Below are 18,198 nucleotides of genomic sequence, written 5' to 3'. Positions count from 1 at the left end.
GGTGCACCGGCTCCGTGCTCCTCCCCTCCCCTTTAGACATCTCTTTTTGGCACAGAATTGGGTACATGTGGGCGCAAAAGCAGCTGCTCCCCTGACCCGCATCAGCACGTGTCTTTCGAGAGGGGTGCCACAGCTGCAGAACTGCCCCTTGCTGAACTGTGTGGAGGGCAAGGTGGTGATTCGAGGTGGCCAACGTGTGTCCTGGGCTGGATCCTGAACGGTGGGACCACGTAGCGATTAAGGCAAGGACCCCGTTGATGTGGCAACAAGCAAGATCAACTTTACTGAAAGGATGCAAACCTTATACATCCAGTAACAGCTATCCCAGTTAATTTCCACCCATGAGAATCCCGCAGTGCAACCCACTGTTTTCCACAGATCTGCACCTTATCTTCATGTTCTACGTCTAGTGGTGCTCCTTTGGCAGGTGCTCCTGTGCAACTCCTGTGCTGCCGAGGGCACCCACCGACGCTGCTCCTTGAGGAACACCATGACCCGCTGGGAGTGCGACAGCTGTGCAGGCCTGGGCACTGGTAAGTCATTATGTGTCTGCAGAGTGAAGATCCGGGAACGAGGCATAAGCACATTAAACACATTAGTGGAAGTACTGGGGTGTTGGTGCAGAAGTTCCTCTCTGTTTATGTTTAATGATCCTCAGTGATCCGTTTAACCCCTTAGAATCTTGGGGGTTTATTTTTAATGTTGGCTGAAATATTCAGCTCTATCTTGGTGCTCAGTTGTGGGCAATATTGGTGATTACAAGACTCATAAAACCAATGTGGCTGGAAAAGCCCCCTCAGCTCACCCAGTCCAACCGCCAGCCCAACCCCACTGACCCTGCTAAACCACATCCCCAAGTGCCACGGCCACGCACTTCTTAAAACCCTCCAGAGACAGAGACTCCCCCTCTACCCTGGGCAGCCTTTGCCAGCTCTTCACCACGCTGTCACTGAAGACGTTTTTCACAATATCCAGTCTGAACCTCCCCTGGCACAACTTGAGGCCACCTCTTCTCATCCCATCACTTGTTACTCGGGAGAAGAGACCAGCACCCACCCCACCACAACTTCTTTTTCAAGGAGCCGCAGAGAGCAACAAGTTCTCCCCTCTTCATTGTCCAAACTGGCGCAGACGGACCGAGCGAACTGACCCTCGGCTGCTCCGTGCGGGCTCCCACACTGTGAGCGCTGCAGAGCAGGATGCTGAAAGGAGGTGGTAGCGAGGGGGCTCTTCTTGTGGCTCTTGTCCCAGCTACAAGCAATAGGACAGGGCAAAAGGAACCGGCCTCGAGCTGCGCCAGGGCAGGTTCAGACTGGATGTCAGGAAATAGTTCTTTACCTGTGGAGCGGTGGAGCCCTGGCAGAGGCTGCCCAGGGCCGGGCCGGAGCCTCCACCCCCGGAGGGGTTCACAGAGCGTGTGGCCGCGGCCTCTGGGGACTCGGTTCATCAGGGCCCAGGGCCGGGCAGGGGCCGGGCTGGGCGGGAGGAGCCGCCGGGGCTTTCCCGGCCGCGGCCACTCCCGGGGCGGGGCGAGCGGCGGCCGCCGGCATGGGGTAAGCTTGGGGGCTCTGGGGAGGGCTCCCCGGACCCCCTTCCCTCGGGAGGGCTCCCCGTCATCCCCCCCCCCTCTCCCCGGACCCCCTTCCCCCGGGAGGGCTCCCTCGCAGCAGGGTGTCCCGGGGCTCCCCGCTGCCCCCCGGCCCGTGGGTCTCGGGCTCAGCCCCATCTCGCAGCCAGCGCTGCGCTCCCCGCACCTTCCGAGCCAAAAGGCAGAAAAACCCTTAACGCGTCACGGGGGCTGCGGGGATGTTGACTCTGCTGCAGTAATAGGGGCTAAATATAAAGACTGGAATAAATACTCTTTGTACGCCGGCGAGCATCGTTTCTGGAAAGCAGGGGAAATGAAAGAATGTAATATTCTATAAAAAACCAACCAGCCGACTCAGAAATAGCCTTACTCAGCCGCTAAAGGAATTGAAGCCAAGGCCCACGGCCCACGAAGGGGCATTTGTAAGTGACAACGTGTAGGGAGAAGTGTTTAGGGAGCAGAGCTTTATTGCTGGTTTTGACTAGGAATGTCTAATGAGAGTCGCTGCTGTCTCACCTTAACAAAACGTGTCATCGCTGACTTGTCTCTCGCCTTCCAATTACACTGCAGCTTTGTCAAATTAACGTGTGCTGCAGCTGCCTGGGCATCCTCCTTGCTCTCTGGTTGGGCAATTCTAGGAGAAAGATGGTAGTTATTCACAGAAATGTCACCCTTGCAAAGGCCCCAGATGTGACTGCAGAGGGAAATCCTCCAGCAAGCATCCCAGGCCTTTCCAAAATGACCGATGTCTTTCTGTGTCTGATTTTGGGGTGTTTCAGCATCGGGAATGCAGGTGAGGAGCGTGTCCTGTGGCTGCAGTCAGCGGGACACCGGGTGGGTTTCTGTTTCTGTGTTACAGACTTTGCCCAGGTGTCTGTGTGCCGTGTGCCAAGGTTTTTGTTTTGATTTGGTTTGGGTTTTAACCAAGCAATAAGCTGTGTTCCTGCTGGAAGAGTTGTCCTGGGTTTCTGCCAGCAAAGTAAGCTCCATCCTCCTGCTCCATGGCAGTTCCTCTTGAAAGGAGGCAAGTTTTACATTGATGCTTCGTGGCTGTGTTTTATTTAATGCTTTACTGTGGGGAGACCCCTCTCCCTGATACCTGCTGAGATCTTGCTTTCTGTCTCCCAGCAAGCTGATTTAACGGTTGATAACGGGAGCGGGAGAAACAAAGGCGATTTCCTTACTGCCCCGTTCTTTCTCATTTTACCCTTCAGAAGGAGGTGATGGCTTCCTGGCATGAAGGATCAGGAAGCATTCGGTTCCTCATTCTTGCATCGGGCTTGCTCCTAGCTCGAGTTACTGCTCTGGAGTTACAGCTCTGGCTCACCACTCATAAATCCTGGCTTCTTAAGGGGATTTCACCTCTCCTAGGGCTTGTCACAAACCGTGGGTGGACTTGCCTCTGCGGTGTCTCCTCCTTGCTTGGAAAACCAGCCACAAGCGTGCTCCGATTCCACGGAACAGTGTGAGGGAAGGGCTCGGTTCATTATTCCTTGTTTTGTCTAGCTAAGGAATTTTTAGTTTGCCTGTGCTCTTGCTTCCCTTGTGTTTATTCCAAGGTCTTCTGCAGAAGCACAAGCAAAGCACCAGTTTTTAGTAGTTTTTTATTAGTATCCGTTCATATCTTTTAGGATGGAATATTGAGTATCAAGCACTGTTGAGGCAGGGCTGCAAGGTACTTTGGGTAGCCAGTGAGCAGCATGAGCCGTTTGTATCCTGTAATCTTTTGGACATTTTAAAGACACTAAATGACAATAAATAATAATGTGCTTTCAAGTGCTTGAGAGCATTTTGCTTCCCAGAATACTACACTTGGAAGCAAATGGAAACATTTTAGGAAAATATAAAAGTTGGCCTTAAATCAACTTCAGGCTTTTTCCATTGTTGATGAACCCTTAAAGATAGTTTGGAGCCTTTAGGTCAGAGCATAGTAGTTTTATACTGGTAAACTTGTTACATTTGCCACCATTTTTCCTTGCATGCAAGATGATGATATGCAATTTCTACAATTTCTGCCATTAGTGAATGTATTGTGGCAAGTATTTACTACTGGAAGGTGTTTCATTCTTCCCTCCCCCTTAATTGGATACTGAATTTCCCCCTGCTTTGCTGTGGTTTCAAGGGTGGATTGTGAGTAATAGGGTTAATTTAATTGGTTTTCCCCTTCAGCTCTGCAGTATCGAGTAGCATTACTTTAAGAAACTGTGTGAAAAAGCAGAGCGCTGATTCACTGGAGCAGCAGTCGTCGTAACAGTCATCATAATTTTGCACTAGTAATATGGTTCATCAGCATTGGTATGCCAGTTTTCCAATGGTGACCCTTACTGGAAAGGAAATGAGATGACTCACCCACAATTCAACTTATTGTGAAGTATTTGAGTGTTTAAGGAGGGGGAGCAATTCAGAACATCTGTGTTGGAGTTGCAGAAGAAAATAATGGAATGGGTCAGCTGAGATCAGTCTTTCTAAACGGAAACAGGGCTTCAAATTATCTTTGTACACAGTTAATTGGACTCTGTTTCTGTGTGAATTTCTGCCTCGAAGTTACAGTCAGTTGTGTAACAGATGCGGTAATGCTGGAGGAAGGCTGCTCGTCCTTATGTGACGGGAAAGGGAAGGCAGAATTCCTGCCTCCCCTGGAAGCCTCTGGTGGCAGGGACAGGGCAGCCTTCTTGGGCTGGGGCTGTGCTCAGTCAGGTTTTGTTATGGTCTGGTCACCATATTGGCTTGTACCTCGGTTCTCTGTTTGCTAAATGGACAAAATCCATGTCCTTCTGCCCACCTGGGTTTGAAATGCTCTGTCTGTGATAGTCTCTGAGGTGTATAAGCTGGCAAACCGCCACATTTCTAGCTACGGAAGGCATTAGCTTCACTTGCTGCCTCTAGGTCTAGATGTTTTTAAACATTTCCTCCATATACAAGGTAACAAACATTGTGATATTCAACTCTCCCCCATTTCTCCTGCTTCCCCCATCACTGTCAGGGACTTCTGTTCATGCTTCATGGTGTATTTGCATGCTCCAGCATCTGTTACAGGTTGCCAATGATAAGAAAATTAATTAGGAAGCCTGTTGGTGGGAAAACAACTTCTAGAAATGTAAGCAGTCTCTATTTAATGAGCAGAGGATTTCTTTTCCAGTACTGGTTCTTCATGCTTTCTCTAATAATGGAGTTAATCTGTACACAGAGCCCTTTCTGTAAGGCTTGCATTCAGACACAGACTAATCTCACCGAGGAATGTGAGCTTCTGGTCTAGAAACAACTGAGATTTGGACTTGAAGCTATTTAAAACAATTGCTCTATGTTTTTTCTAGCTTGAAAAGTAAGTATTAGTTTGCACAGTTTGTCATTGTCACATTATAGAGCATTTGGGTTTGTGTTGGCTGTGCTCTCAATGAAGAAGCCACTGAAAGCTGGTGAAGCAGTTGTGAGTTGCTGTTAAGGTCTGTTCTCTGTTTCAGGCGGTGGGGTTAATGCTCATGCAGGTTGGGTTACTCTAAAACCAAAGTGGGAGCAGTGAGTGGAAAATGCTGTCCTTGCTCACTAGGCAGATGTGTGTGGTTGGGGTATGAGCTGTTCTAACTACAGCAGGCGGTTCCACGGCGAAGAGCAAGCCAAGCGTGCCTGGACGTGCAAAGGCAGAGTACAATTAATCACCTGGATTGTGTTCAGGAGCTCATTCTCCTGTGCGTGTGTACTTCATTGACTGTACATACTTCGTAGAGTAGAGTGTTCCCCATCTAACTGTGCGCTCTGCTGTGCCTTTCTGTGGAGAATCTCTACAACAGTCTGGTTTTATCTTTCAGGTTGGCTCTAGAGAGGGCTTGTCAGGCAGCTGCAGGCAGGGAATCCCTCAGAGAAGGGTCCTGTAGCCTAAGAAATGGAGAATCTTTCCCTGCAAACAGAGCTGAAGACCGTGGCTGTTGAGTAGGATCTATAAAAGCCTGAGCATGTGGGTTCCAGAGCCCACTCCAGCTTTTCTGGTTCATATACTGCTATAAAATAGCTGTGGTCAGAGGTGTAGGCAGATGCGTTTGCAATAGGTTGTGTTGTACTGGGGAGAAGTGTGGTTACTGGAGGAGAACGTCCTTCAGTTGCCCAGCCTCTTGCAAGTGCAGTGGTGGTGTCTTCTGTGAAATACTTTCATTTCTGTAACTTTGCAGTGGTGCAAAGAGTGGCCTTTGACAAAGTCTATTCAAATAAAAACCTTCTATACTGTTCATTTCGGATGAGATAGTCTTCTCCGTGTTTGCTAGCATGAGCTCTAGCTTTCAGTTCCTCTGAGAATGAAGCTGGAAAAAATGGGTTTTGTAAGTTATGGAAGAAACCAGTCGTCAAAGTCACTTTTGTGATTTTATGATGAAGGTCTTGTTAATGATGAATACCATTTAAAAGGAGACAGTGGCCAGCCAGGTATGGCCTCTGCTGCAGGGCTCTGTTCCTGTTGTGCAGTGACAGATTTTCTTTGATGACCCTCCTTGTGCTGGATGAGTAAGGCTTCTCCTGGAAAGAGGGAGGGTGAGGTAGCACGTCAGTTCCTCGTAGTATAGGATAATTAATTTGCCCAATTTAAACTGTTTCTCCCCAAACACAGCATTTCTAACTTTTATATGTGTGCTGACGTATGGGTAATGTAAAGAGAAAGGTACGTTTCGTGTAGGAGCAGAGCCGGTGGGTGTAACCTCATCTGAACTTCCTTTGACTGCAGTTTCAGTATTTGCAAGGGTTGCAATTTGCCAGAAAAAAATACCTTTTTTAATTTAAACCCTTAACTCTTTAGCCATTTAGTTTCTCATTAGCAGCTTAAATCTGCTTCCTAGAATTTGTGTGGGTTTGGCAGTGGCAAATTCATAGTATTTGTTGTTTATGTGAGGAGAGTTTTCTGTGTACCTTTTTGTTTGTTTATTTGTTTGTTTGTTTTTCCCAGGTACCTTGTTCTATTAATTCAGCTACCTGTTTCTGAAAAATCTGAACGTTTCCTTTGTGTTGCTCCCAAACTTTAATTAGGGTGGGGGGTAACATCCTCTATCACTGAACTGGGAGAGGAACTGACTCGCTCCATTTGCCTTAAGCGTCGGTGCTCGTGACCAATCTACAGTCGCTTTTCGCTACTAAAGGAGCATTTTAGATGTATCTATCACCTGTAGAAGCAAGTGCTTTGTGTTGTGTTTAAGGGGGGATTCTGCTGAGGGCCCAGTGGACTCTGAAGTTGTCTGGTGACCTGCAAGGAGCTGCGGCGTGAATTCCTGCCCTGTTGGTGAGACTTCAGTCCCCCTGAGTGCAGCTCAGACTGTTCCCCTTCTTGTTACAGGTGGATTTTTAGTGTGCTGGTTCCCTGTGGCAGTTACTATCACAAGTTTACAAAGTGTACGGTGGTGGAATTGTGTGGTGGTTGAGTTCTTGGGCAGCTTCCTTGGAAAACTGTATTTTTAGTATGTATTACAAAGGAATTGTGAATAGGTACTTTTAGTACAAGCGAGCCATTTATAAGCCAAGGATAGTTGCTTGTATACAAGCAAACATTGTCCTTAATAACCTGTTGGACCTGAGTGTCGGATGTCCAAGTAAAACCAAAACCTCAGGAAGTTCCCTCCCTGCTGCTTTCTCATGTAGGCTGGTAAGGAACTATTAACAGGTTTAGCACAACAGATTCTTCGAAGAAACAGAGGTTGATGTCTTTTGGAAAAGCAGTAATTCATTTTACTTCCAGAGGGTCCTTGAGCATTACATTAAAGTTTATTATTTTGGACTTAAGGTGAGCCACATTGGCTTGCTCTTTGAGCAAACAGAAAAAGGACCCATTTAGTACATATTTAGCAGATGTTTACTCAAAAGGTTCTTTCTTTAACACTTTTGCAGTTGCAGGACTTATTGGCTTTCTGTGGTGGTATAGTTGTGGCTTTCGTCCCGGTTCTCACGCCAGAGCTGGCTTGGCTGATGGTTGCTGGGCTGGTGGATTTGTCCTGACTCCCAGAACTGGTTTGGCTGATGCTGAGTGTCACCAGGCTGGGCTGGGCTGGGTGGGTTTGTCTGGGGACGCAGCTCAGGGTTGTTCAGCCTCCAGGTGTGCAGAGGTGTCCCAGGGACTGCTTTGGGAGGACTCCTGCTGCAAAGCTTCCTTCTTTTGGGGTACCCTGGATCACCTATGGGAAGCTGTGATGGGTCTGTGTGGTTTCCAGCGGCTGTGTCCCTGCTGAGCAGTTCACCAGCTTGCAGGTAGTGATGGTTTGAGCTGGCCATGCACTGATGGGGTAGCCAAAATGAGATGGAACCAGTTTCTTTCTCACAACAAGGAACCATACGTGGGCAGGACTTGAGGGGAGACACTGCAGTACCAAGTTAACATTCGTCTGCAAGATGTGACAGTTCCAGTCCACGCTTCACCGCATCGCATGGCTTACAGAATGACTTTGCAGTTAGTCAAATATGCCGGTCTGATGAAACAGTCGAGATTTCATCATTTCAAAACCACACTGTTGAATCTGAACCTTAGGCTGCCTGTCGCCCACTGCAGGAATCACTGGGCCCTTGTTCTGTAAACTCTTCTGCCTCTGGGGGAGACCCCTTTTTGGGGTGGTGGCCCCTGGGTAAGGTGGTGAGCAGCCCGTGGTTGGCACCCACAGTTAGTGTGATTGCACCCGGACTGTGGGGCTGAGTTGTGGGGATATTTTGTGTGTCTGCATGGGCTGGAGCTGCTGGGGGCCAAAGCTCAGCGGTGCTCCAACAGGCTGCTGGGTCTAGTGAGTGTTAACATTGTGCTAGTGTTTCCCTCAGAGAGTAAACCTCATGGAAGTTTGCTTTTTGTGTTACAGTAAGTGGTTTTCTGAGTCTCTCACAAAGTGGTTCTTACTGTTTGCATCTTCATGCTAAAAGATTAAACTGAGGAAGTCTGTTTTTTATAAAATTATAAAACCCAATCCCTCAGCAAGGCTCTTGGGAAGTCATATTGCTTTTTTCTTTACATGAAGTTTATCCTTTATTTTTCCTGCCAAGCTCTGCAGGCAGCGTGTGGCATTGTGTGGCAGTGCCTGAAGTATTGAACTTTGGGAAGTGTCTTAATTTGGGGACGTGCTTGGCCGTGCCCTCTGCCTTTACCATCCTGACCCATTTCTGGGAACCATACCCTTTTCTGCAGTGATAAAGAATGACATGCATATATTCTTTTTCAGACTTTCAGGAATGGCCTAAGTGACCTGAAGTCCTTCCAGACCACCTCATGTTACAGCCATAACTCACTGTTGGCAAACGTTTGTTTTTAAAAGCAGCCAAAAAAGACCCTGCCAGTCTTGTAGCATGGAACACTCCTGGAACAGATTAGAACCAGCCAAATAAATAGGGTGCTGAAACTAACTTTTCAGAACCAGCTAGTCTTGTTGTTTGTTTAGACATTTTTTTCTCTTTTAAAGACAAAATTTGCAGTGTGTCCCATGGTGATAAAAGCATAAATAGGCAAAAACTTTCTTTACAGCGGGGCTTCCAAAATATCACCAATGTAAGCGATTCAAACTATTAAGAAAGTTTAAAAATATGCTGGTGGAATTGAAACTTTGATATTTTAAAAGGCCTTAAATACACTCAAGGCATTTTACATCTTTTTTTCCATTTGACGGTGTCTTAAGACTGAGACCTCTGATGCAAACAGCAACTGCCTCAAGAATTAACTCCTATAAATAGTACTTTTTAGATCCTGGGGTTGATCCTTGCATTTTAGCGTGTCCATTATGTCTCATTCAGTACGAAAAGAGGTAAAATGAGCACCAGTCACGTAAATCCTTGTATGTGAACTGATACGTATATTGAATGATCAGACAATTGTTAGGAGATCTTCACATTCCGAGCACTCAGCTTTTACTTTGGGAGTTAGACTCGCACCACCCAAGGCTTTTACTCCTGTGACTGAGGTCCCATCGTAATGGATGGCTCTGCAGAACCAGCAGGTGCCCCTTTGCCTCCCTTCACACTTACCCTCCCTCAGATGTGTTCCCCTCTAAATCCAACCCTCAGTTTCCCAAGGCGGAGTCTCTGACACAAAGTTCTTCAGGCTGACTTGGTAGTACAGCAGGAGCTGGGTGACTGTGGAGAGGGACCCCAAACAAAGAAATCCCTGGGCATTTGTACCCTTACAGCCTGAGTTCCTGCCCCTCGCGTACTCTTTATGCAACAGTTAGTCTGGTGGTGGTTTTGAGTCTAGGATCTTCTCGTTCCTGGTTGGATCCTTTCCTTATCTCTAGGGGGGTTGTTCCTTTCCTATCTTGAGCGTTGCAGCTTCTGCTGATGGTCACAGTTTCCTTATCTAGTTTGTATTGGTGTCAAGGCCTTCCTGTAACTCAGACAAGTTCAACTGCAGTTCACCCTATCGTGCTGAACATTCACAGCTTGTGGCGCAGGACTGCGCATTCGCATGCCGAGCAAGTTCTGCTGCGAGAGGCTTCATCTATCTATCATTTGTTTCTACAGCCTGGTGCTAAGCAAATAACTGCAAAAGGTTGGACTGACTAACATGATCAATGTTCCTTAACACAGCTGTACAGGACAGGTGAGTCTGTGAGGTGTGCTTGTCACACACAAGATAGTGCTCTCAAAAGAGAGAGAACGGGGTAGAAGTAGAGTGGGGCTAGGAAAGAGAGAGGTGGGGAGTGGAAAACTGCTTTTAGGCTCAATTTTGGTCTCAGTTCTGTTTTCTGTTAATTTATTGGCAAAAGTCAGCTTTTCTGTGAAGAGAAAGCAGCCAGAAATGGCAGTGAGTGAGGTCGAGCTGTTTGTAACAGCATGTGCTGTGTTTAGGGACTATAGTGTATATATAACGTGAGAGGCTGGAAACCTGTGTTCAGGCTGTGAACACAGCTGTTTGGATCTGGTACTGGGTTCCTGCACTCAGACGTTTGTTTGCAGAATGCAGGGGGTAAGGTGTGTTTTGGTTTAATTTTTGTTTGTTTTTTTTCTGTTTTTCTTGGTTAACCATTCAGTGGAACGATCTTTAAGCTACGTTCCCTCACATGTGTTCTTTTTCACTTATGTATAATGCTAACAGTTGATAAATAAATTATCATTTAATGTGAATAGATACTTTTCCAAGTATTTCCAGAGCCCTTTTGGATAGATTGATCGAGTGTAGGCAAGTAAATGAAGCAATAGTTTTGTTTGAGAAAGGAATATCGGCTTGCTGGAGTTAGTGCTTTGCAAGTATCTTTATACAGGATCTGGAATATCTTGTCTCCTAAAGCTTAGCTGGTTCACTCAGTAACTATCGAGCATCATTCTGGCCCCACTCGAGCTATATCCTCTGTTAGTGACAACCTTCCTGCATGTTTTCCAGTAAGTTTACCAGTGGGATATTACTGAATGTAATTTTTACATTTGCTGGCTGTTTGGTAGCAAAGCAAAAACTGCTGGAGGTTCTGGAAGTGTGTCGTTCTGTTTAAACTGTTAACAGGAAACTGAGCAGGAAAAAAACCCCAGAGTTTTGTTGCCAAAAACTCTATGAAGAAGGAAAAACAGGATGGACATAAATCCAGCTGTCTACTCGTCATTTTAGAGCTTGTTGTTCATTAACACTGACTTCCTGCCATTGTTCCCCCAACTGGTACGTGGGGCGTTTTTTAAGAAACAGAAATACTGAAGAATTTGGCTTCTATGGAAGAAGAGCTTTATTGATTTTGGACCATAGGGAACAAACCACGTGGTTTAACACTTGAAAAACAATTGGTGCTGGCCATTTTAAGTAAGAGCTACTTTTTCTTCCGTGTGTGGTAAACAGAATTTAGACATCTCCAGCAGCTTTACCTCTGCTTTCACTGCGTGGTTCTTGTCACAGAAGGTGAAGCCGGTGCCATCTCTGGCCTTCCCATAGGTTTGGTGGTTCAGTGTTTCTGTGTCCCGTAAGCAGCACGACATGCTTGCTGTTGCAGTAAAGTTGGCAGAGTTTCAGATCTTGCAAACCATGTGAAACGTGGCTTCTAAACCAACTCTTTACAAATGCCAAGGCATCTGCCAAGAACCTGCAGTGTGGAGAGGTCTGTTCTGTCCTGAGATGGGGCCTGGGAGGTCTTACAGTTGTGCGAGAACTTGCTGTCACCCGCGCTCTTGGGCGCTTCATTTCAGCGTGTGTACCTGTGCACTCAGAGCAGTTGAGTGATGCTGGGAAATTAAATCATCAAACTAACGATTCTGAATCCTTTTGCTGTAAGACTCTGGAATACATTAAGGGACATGTGGTCACATGGACATGAAAGGAACCAGAGTCACCAGAGCCCTTCTCATGTCCAAGGGAGCGTGGTCCTCACTGGGCTTGGTCACCTTCCACCAGCGAAGCAGACCTGACCGCACGGAGCGCTGTGTTTGGCAGCTGAGTCTTACCCAAGCGTGTGAAGTAGGAAGAGTAGCAGAAGGGGGGAGTAATGCATTCGCCTCAGAAAATTAGATGAGGTTAAAGAGGAATAAATTTGTGTGAAAGACTTACTATTTCTCGTTGTGTCTTTTTTTACAGTTTTGGAACCCTGATTGCAATTGGCATTACTGTCTGTGCGGTGATTATAATTACTTTTATTCTGTGCCTGACCTGCTCATGCTGCTGTTTGTACAAAGCATGTCGAAGACCACAACGTAAGTACTTGTATATTTATTTTCTTTTTCACATCTTTGAACAAGACTTTCTATTATTTTTTTTTCCTGGAAAATTATGTTCCTATAAAAGGTGAAAATCATCTTGCCTTATCTCTCTCCTGTACAAGTTACAATACCTAAATATTAGGAATGAGCATTTAAGCAGCTTCAGAATATGAAACAGAAAGATGTTTTGGGATACTTCCTAAGCATTTAGGAGCTCTCTTTTCCTCACCCCCTCAGGCATGGATTTGGGGTGTGTTTTTTTTTTGTTTAGGTAAGCAGGGGACAGAATGTAATTGCAGCTTAAGGAGGGAGGAGATTGTGAAAACAAATCATTGCAATTTATTAGAAAGTGTCAATACTTCCTTATTCCAATCAGAGGTGTGAACCAGTGATCCACATCTGCTCCTGCAGAAATCGAAGACGTGATGAGTATTTGCCTCTCTGCTACTTGGAGAAAGGCAGTCTGACACATGGACATGTCTGACACTGTGTGACACTGACACAGCAGAGCGTAGACAACGCACAAAAGGGAACTCATTTGGGTAGTCTTGGTAGGAAGCTCCTCACCTTAAAGGGAATATTTATCATCTTAATCCTTAAAAGCAGAGAACATCTCCAAATGAGCGTTTTTTTCAGTCTCGTGCAGAATGATAGATAACTTGGCTGCAGGGTTGAGTTCCTGAGTTTTGGGGAGTGTAAGAAAAGTTCTTTGCTCTTGGAGTTTGATAAACAAGGAGATAGTTTGGCTGCTGTCCCAGTGTTCGAAGGCTCCCACTGCCCCTGAGATTTAGTGCATATGCTTCTAAATATTTTGCGGAACTTTGAAAATGAAATTGCCCTGATTTTAAAGTGAGAAATGGATGTTAAGAGAGAATGATTTTTTGCCTTCCTGCTGTTGGCTGTCCCAGGTAACCTCTAGAACCACCAGCACTAACCATGTCCCTTTTTCTGTTTGTAGCTGTTGTGACCACCACTACTTCCACGACAGTAGTTCACGCTCCCTATCCCCAACCTCAGGGAGTGCCACCCAACTACCCAGTAGCCCCGTATCAAGGATATGAGGCTGTGGCTGTCCAGCCACAACCAGGAATGCCGATAGCCCCTTACCCTGTGCAGTATCCTCCCCCGTACCCCATGCAGCCACCGGGACCCCCAGCTTACCATGAAACCATGGCAGGTAAGACCGTGCTGAGTGTTTCTTCATCTCCTAAAAAGGTAGAGAGTAGCATTTGAGCCAGTCTTGCATTTACATTTATTTATTTTCTATGACAATATTAATGTAAGTGTAAATTCTGCAAAACTCGAGTGGCAGTGGATGCTGCGATTCACCCTTGCTGAAGTTTCCTGTCACCATTTCTGTTAAGCATTGTGAGAGGAGATGCAGCCAGGGCTGTACTGGCAAAGTCTGGTGGTGTGGGGGGACTGCCAGTGGATCCAGTAGAATGTTTTACTAGTTCATTTGAAATTGCACATTAAAATTCCAGTCCAGTTAACATGTTTATAGTAGCTGGGTGTTTCTACATACTCTTTCTAAACTAACATTTGCTAGTTGTTTAATCTGTACACAGATCACATTTTCTGGTGGTTCCTTGCTATGTTTATGGAGTAACAAGTCTGTGTTGAACTTCAGACAAGTGCCAATGACTAGCAGTTAGAATTAGAGGCCTCAAGGTGCACAGGGGAGATTTAGCTTGGGTATTAGGAGGAATTCCTTTACTGAAAGGGTTGTCAAGCGAGTCACCATCCCTGGAGGTATTTAAAAGAGGAATAGATGTTGTACTTGGGGACATCGTCTGGTGACAGACTTAGCAGGGCTGGATTGGTGGTTGGACTCAATGATCTTACAGATCTTTTCCAACCAGAACCGTTTTGTGATTCTGTGAATTATAAGAATCACTTGTCTTCTGCTTTCCTTCTTTCACGATGTTGTTTTCACACAGCTTTATTGTTGCTGTTACTAATTCCCTGTTCTGCTGGTAATGGCTGTTCAGAGAGATCAGAACTAGGCTGTTATCTGTCCCAGGATCTACGAACCAAGCTGTTCCTCCTTCTAAGTAACAAGCAAAATACAGTCCTGAACAGTAGATAGTGCCTTTAGAAAGTAGCTCTTCCAGGACGACTCAAAGCTAAAATGTCTGTTTATGGTCTGAAGCATTTGCAAACCAGTTAGAAGTTGTACATTAACAGCATGCGAACCAGCCCCATGTGTGAAACCACTGACCTGGCAGACCTGTTGACTTCATTTTTCTATTGAAAACAATGAAAAAGCTTCAGGTTTTATGGGATTGCACCCAGGTGCTTTGCCTTCATCTTTATCATGTGAGGGAGCCAATAAACTGGTGGGTTTGCTTCTCCTACTCTCTGCTTTATGCATTAGCACAAACTGTTTTGAAGTCCAGTTCAGATGGTGGATGAGTTGAACCTCTTAACCATGTGCTTGAAACAGAAGTCGCCGTTATAGATGTGGAACTCAGAATGTAAATTTTACGGGTCTGTTTTCTCTTGTGCTTTGCTTTTGCAGCTGGGTCTGGCACACCTTACCCCGTCAGCCAGCCCCCCTACAACCCTGCCTACATGGATCCTCAGAAGCCCATCTATTGAAGAAATCTTCTACTACATGTCTGCAGACAAAACTTTTTACAGTATTGTTTGTGCTGTTTACATCGTGCAGCTGTAGTATATTTTTCTGGAAGACGGCAAGCCTTTGCCTAAGTAAAGTGGAAGTTAACCCGGTATCTTTTTTTTTAAATGCTTCAAGAGGAAGGGGTATTTTTTTTTTGTAGAAGTTGTTAATTTATACCTCACACAAAGATATTTTGTTCTGTCTGCAGTAAGAAAAGCATGACAAAGGAGTACTTCAGAAATAAGAACCACAATAACGTTTGCTGTGCAATACCTTTGAGAGGCATGGTCCAGTGCAATCACTATCGAACATCCAAAGCTGTAGCGATCTTTTCACAGTGTGAAAACATAAAACCTTAACCTCTAAGGAACTACCTGATATATGTTACATACGTTCTGCCTGGTTTGAAGCTGGTATTGTTAGGGAAGCTACAACAGAATAGTTTCGATTACCATTGAAAAGGGAATTTTCCTATTTTTAAGAGGTTTGTTTTCAGTCAGGGGTGGCAAACCATGTCTAATTGTCTATGGACTCATTGCATTTTTCTGTGCCTAACTAGCATGAGCTGATAGTTGTCTTGTTTTCTTTCCCGGTTTTAAGGCTTAAAACCTGCGCCTTCATTGGGTGTTTCCTCGGACCATTTTAATTTAGAGCTAGAAGTTAACTACCAAGTCAAACCTCATCGCTTAGTAGAACAAATAGATCAAAAGCTGAAAACCTGAGGATTCTCCATAGAAACTATTGGACAAGTATCTGTTGTCCAAAATTATTGGACAGGCTTGTTGAGGTCAGATGTTGTTGATGAGTTTGGAAGGAAAATTGTTACCATAATCATACGTTACACAGAAGTATCTGCCAGCGTGCAGTCCTGCCTCATCATAGGGAAGGAGTTTATTTTACAGGGGAGATGGGGTTTCAGGCATAGGTTGGGGTTTTGAAATGCTATGGGTTTATCACTGTCTGTAGTGGGAACTGCAGAGAGCAGGATAGATTCTTATAGACTCAGTCCGCATTTGAATAATAATATGCAGGGGGGATAAGAAATTGCAGCCCAGCACACCAGAGAGATTAAACCCCCCTTTTGTCTTCAGCATTCCTGTAACGCTGAGCAGAGAATGGGAAGCCAGGGAAAGGCAGAGTGGCAGGATTTGGTCGAGCGAGGCGGTGTGTTTTCAGGAGGGTAGGGCTTGGAGTCGTGAAACGTCTTGAGACACCTCATGACTGTTACCAGTGTCTGCAAGACTTTTGGCTCTGTACACCTTGTATTGATCAAACGAATCAGGATTTTTGTAGTGTCCCTCTACAATTCTACCTTTTCTAACATTGAAATACAGTTTGTTCTTGTTCAGTAGAGCTATCTAGTCTGAATGTGTCACTGACATAACTGGTGAAAGAGTTTTGGCATATCTCACACACTGGTTTCACTTTCTTAGGGGCCACGAAGACATTTGTCCTGTGATTTTTTGTTAGGGGCATATTACTGTTTGAAAAATACTGGTGGCATTGTTTTACCTCATGGTGAGTGGAAACTGCTGCCATCAAAAGCAGCCTTGTTTCTCTTCCTGATTTTTAGTCTATTTCTAGGTTATTCCAGTTCTTTTTTCAAGAAAGTTTTCAGGGCATTTCAGAAGAAACTCGTGGGAAGTTTTTAGCATTGAGATTCATGACAACCTGTGCCCCCTATTGCGGCTCTAACGCACTGAAGTTAATAGCGTGAAATGGGGCCAAGAGGCACTCAGCGCACGCGTGCCCTGGATCCCCAGGTCCTCCTCTTTCCTGCCTCCTTGTAAGCTGAGAAATTGGTCTGTGCTTCATTTCATCCATAGTGTTTCCCTAGAAATCTGGGGTTTGTACATGCGGGAGGGCACTGAATAACTGCAGAGATGATTTCCTCGCTGTAGATCCTACCCCTGTGTGTTTATTCATCCAGAAGGAGGGCAGAGACTATGGCAGCACCTTTGTTAGGCAGCTGCCCGGGTGGAGTCTGGCCGGCGAGATGCAGCCAGTGAGCAGAGCTGCCGTGCAGCACTTGCAGCACGGGTACAACGTTCTGGTGCTGGGCCTCGTGAGGTGGTCACTCTGCACATCTCTATTTCCTCCCACTGATGTGATCAAGTGTACAGTTCGTGGCAGTGTTAGCAGGGTTGTGTTTTGATTGTGAAAGGAAAGTCTGCAATTCCATGGGAAGTTGACTCAATCATCTGCTGTCATCCCTGAGGAAAAGATAGAAAGCAAATTGGCAACAACAGAGGTCCCCAAATCTGAAGTTTTGGTGCAGATGTTGCTCAGGGCAGTTTGGTCCGTACTGCACTGCGTGTGGAGCGGTGCGAGGGGACAGGGGAGAGAGTTAAGGGGCCTGAAAATTTATACCTTTCCTTCAGTGAACTTGTGCTGATGCTAACACAAGTGAAGAGATGAATCACCAATGTACGAGGAACTGCATTGGTGGTAGTGTTAGTGCTCCAGAGACAAACCACTTCCCTTACTTTCTGATTGGAGCAATCGACCAGACCTTTCCTTATTGTTACTCTTAATGATGGTAAATGCACTACAGCACAGGACCAGATTTGTTCAGTTGTTGCCGTGCAGCCCATTGAGGCTTGTTTGCGTATAGTTTATAGAATGGAATGGTTACGGAAAGACGGAGGAGTTGATCTAAACTTTTAGTTCGACCTGCTCACCTGTCAGTCCAACACGCTCTTGCCTTTATGTTGAACTAGTTACCCACAGCCCGCAGGGGAAGACAGTTGCCATTTTAAATGCTGAAAGAGTGTATGTTCATTTTGTTTAATTCTGTAAGTGCCTTTGTTTCAGAAACATTTTGTGAGATTGAATACAGGAGAGAATTCTGTTGAATTTACTAGATAGTCGTTGATTTTATTATATCCTGTAACCGAGCTTTGTATGTTGTTTGTAGTTTAAATGTAAGTATTCAAAAGAAATGGCATAAACTCTATGCACCTTTGTAATAAATGCAGTGTTTGAAGTATCTTCTATCAATTTTATTGCTACCACATGAGCACACACGCACTCAGGCAGCTTCGCTGTGCCTCCTTCCTTGCTGTGAACCAGCAGGAACAGGGCAGGTGTGCAGATGTTACAGGGAACTTGAAACCCATTCCTGAGAGGAGCGGGAGGCAGCTTGTGCTTCACAGAATGATCAGGCCGTGCCTGGTGGAGATCTGACGGCTGTTGCTCAGAGGAGGCCGATCCTGATGCTGTGGTGTGGGAGGAAGACGTGAAGCTTTGCATCTAGGAGCTTTGGCCCTAGGGAGACACTGCGTCATGACGCTGGTTATTGCCACAGAGCGGTTTCTGGGAAAGCTCTCCAGAAGTGAAAGCCAAGTCAGGGGCTTGCCCCGCACCAGAGGGCTCTTTG

At 45.8% G+C, this 18,198-nt stretch overlaps 1 protein-coding gene across 3 annotated transcripts; it reads left to right on the top strand.

Moving 5' to 3' along the window:
• The first annotated feature begins 1,530 nt into the window (after positions 1 to 1,530).
• On the top strand, positions 1,531 to 17,808 carry SHISA5 (shisa family member 5). Of its 3 annotated transcripts, none has more exons than XM_069865518.1 (4): positions 1,531 to 1,553; positions 12,075 to 12,190; positions 13,155 to 13,373; positions 14,718 to 17,808. In XM_069865518.1, the coding sequence occupies exons 1-4, from the start codon at positions 1,549 to 1,551 to the stop codon at positions 14,795 to 14,797; spliced, it is 420 nt and encodes a 139-aa protein (XP_069721619.1). In that variant the 5' UTR covers positions 1,531 to 1,548; the 3' UTR covers positions 14,798 to 17,808. The 3 variants fall into 3 exon arrangements, with proteins under 3 accessions (XP_069721619.1, XP_069721616.1, XP_069721617.1); XM_069865515.1 differs by lacking the exon at positions 1,531 to 1,553 and adding an exon at positions 2,361 to 2,422; XM_069865516.1 differs by lacking the exon at positions 1,531 to 1,553 and adding an exon at positions 10,027 to 10,124.
• Positions 17,809 to 18,198: the final 390 nt, after the last annotated feature.

The sequence above is a fragment of the Phaenicophaeus curvirostris genome, chromosome 11 (genome assembly GCF_032191515.1).
Source record: "Phaenicophaeus curvirostris isolate KB17595 chromosome 11, BPBGC_Pcur_1.0, whole genome shotgun sequence".
Classification (NCBI taxonomy): domain Eukaryota; kingdom Metazoa; phylum Chordata; class Aves; order Cuculiformes; family Cuculidae; genus Phaenicophaeus; species Phaenicophaeus curvirostris.
Note: the sequence above shows the minus strand (reverse complement) of the source record. Positions and strands in the feature narration are given on the sequence as shown.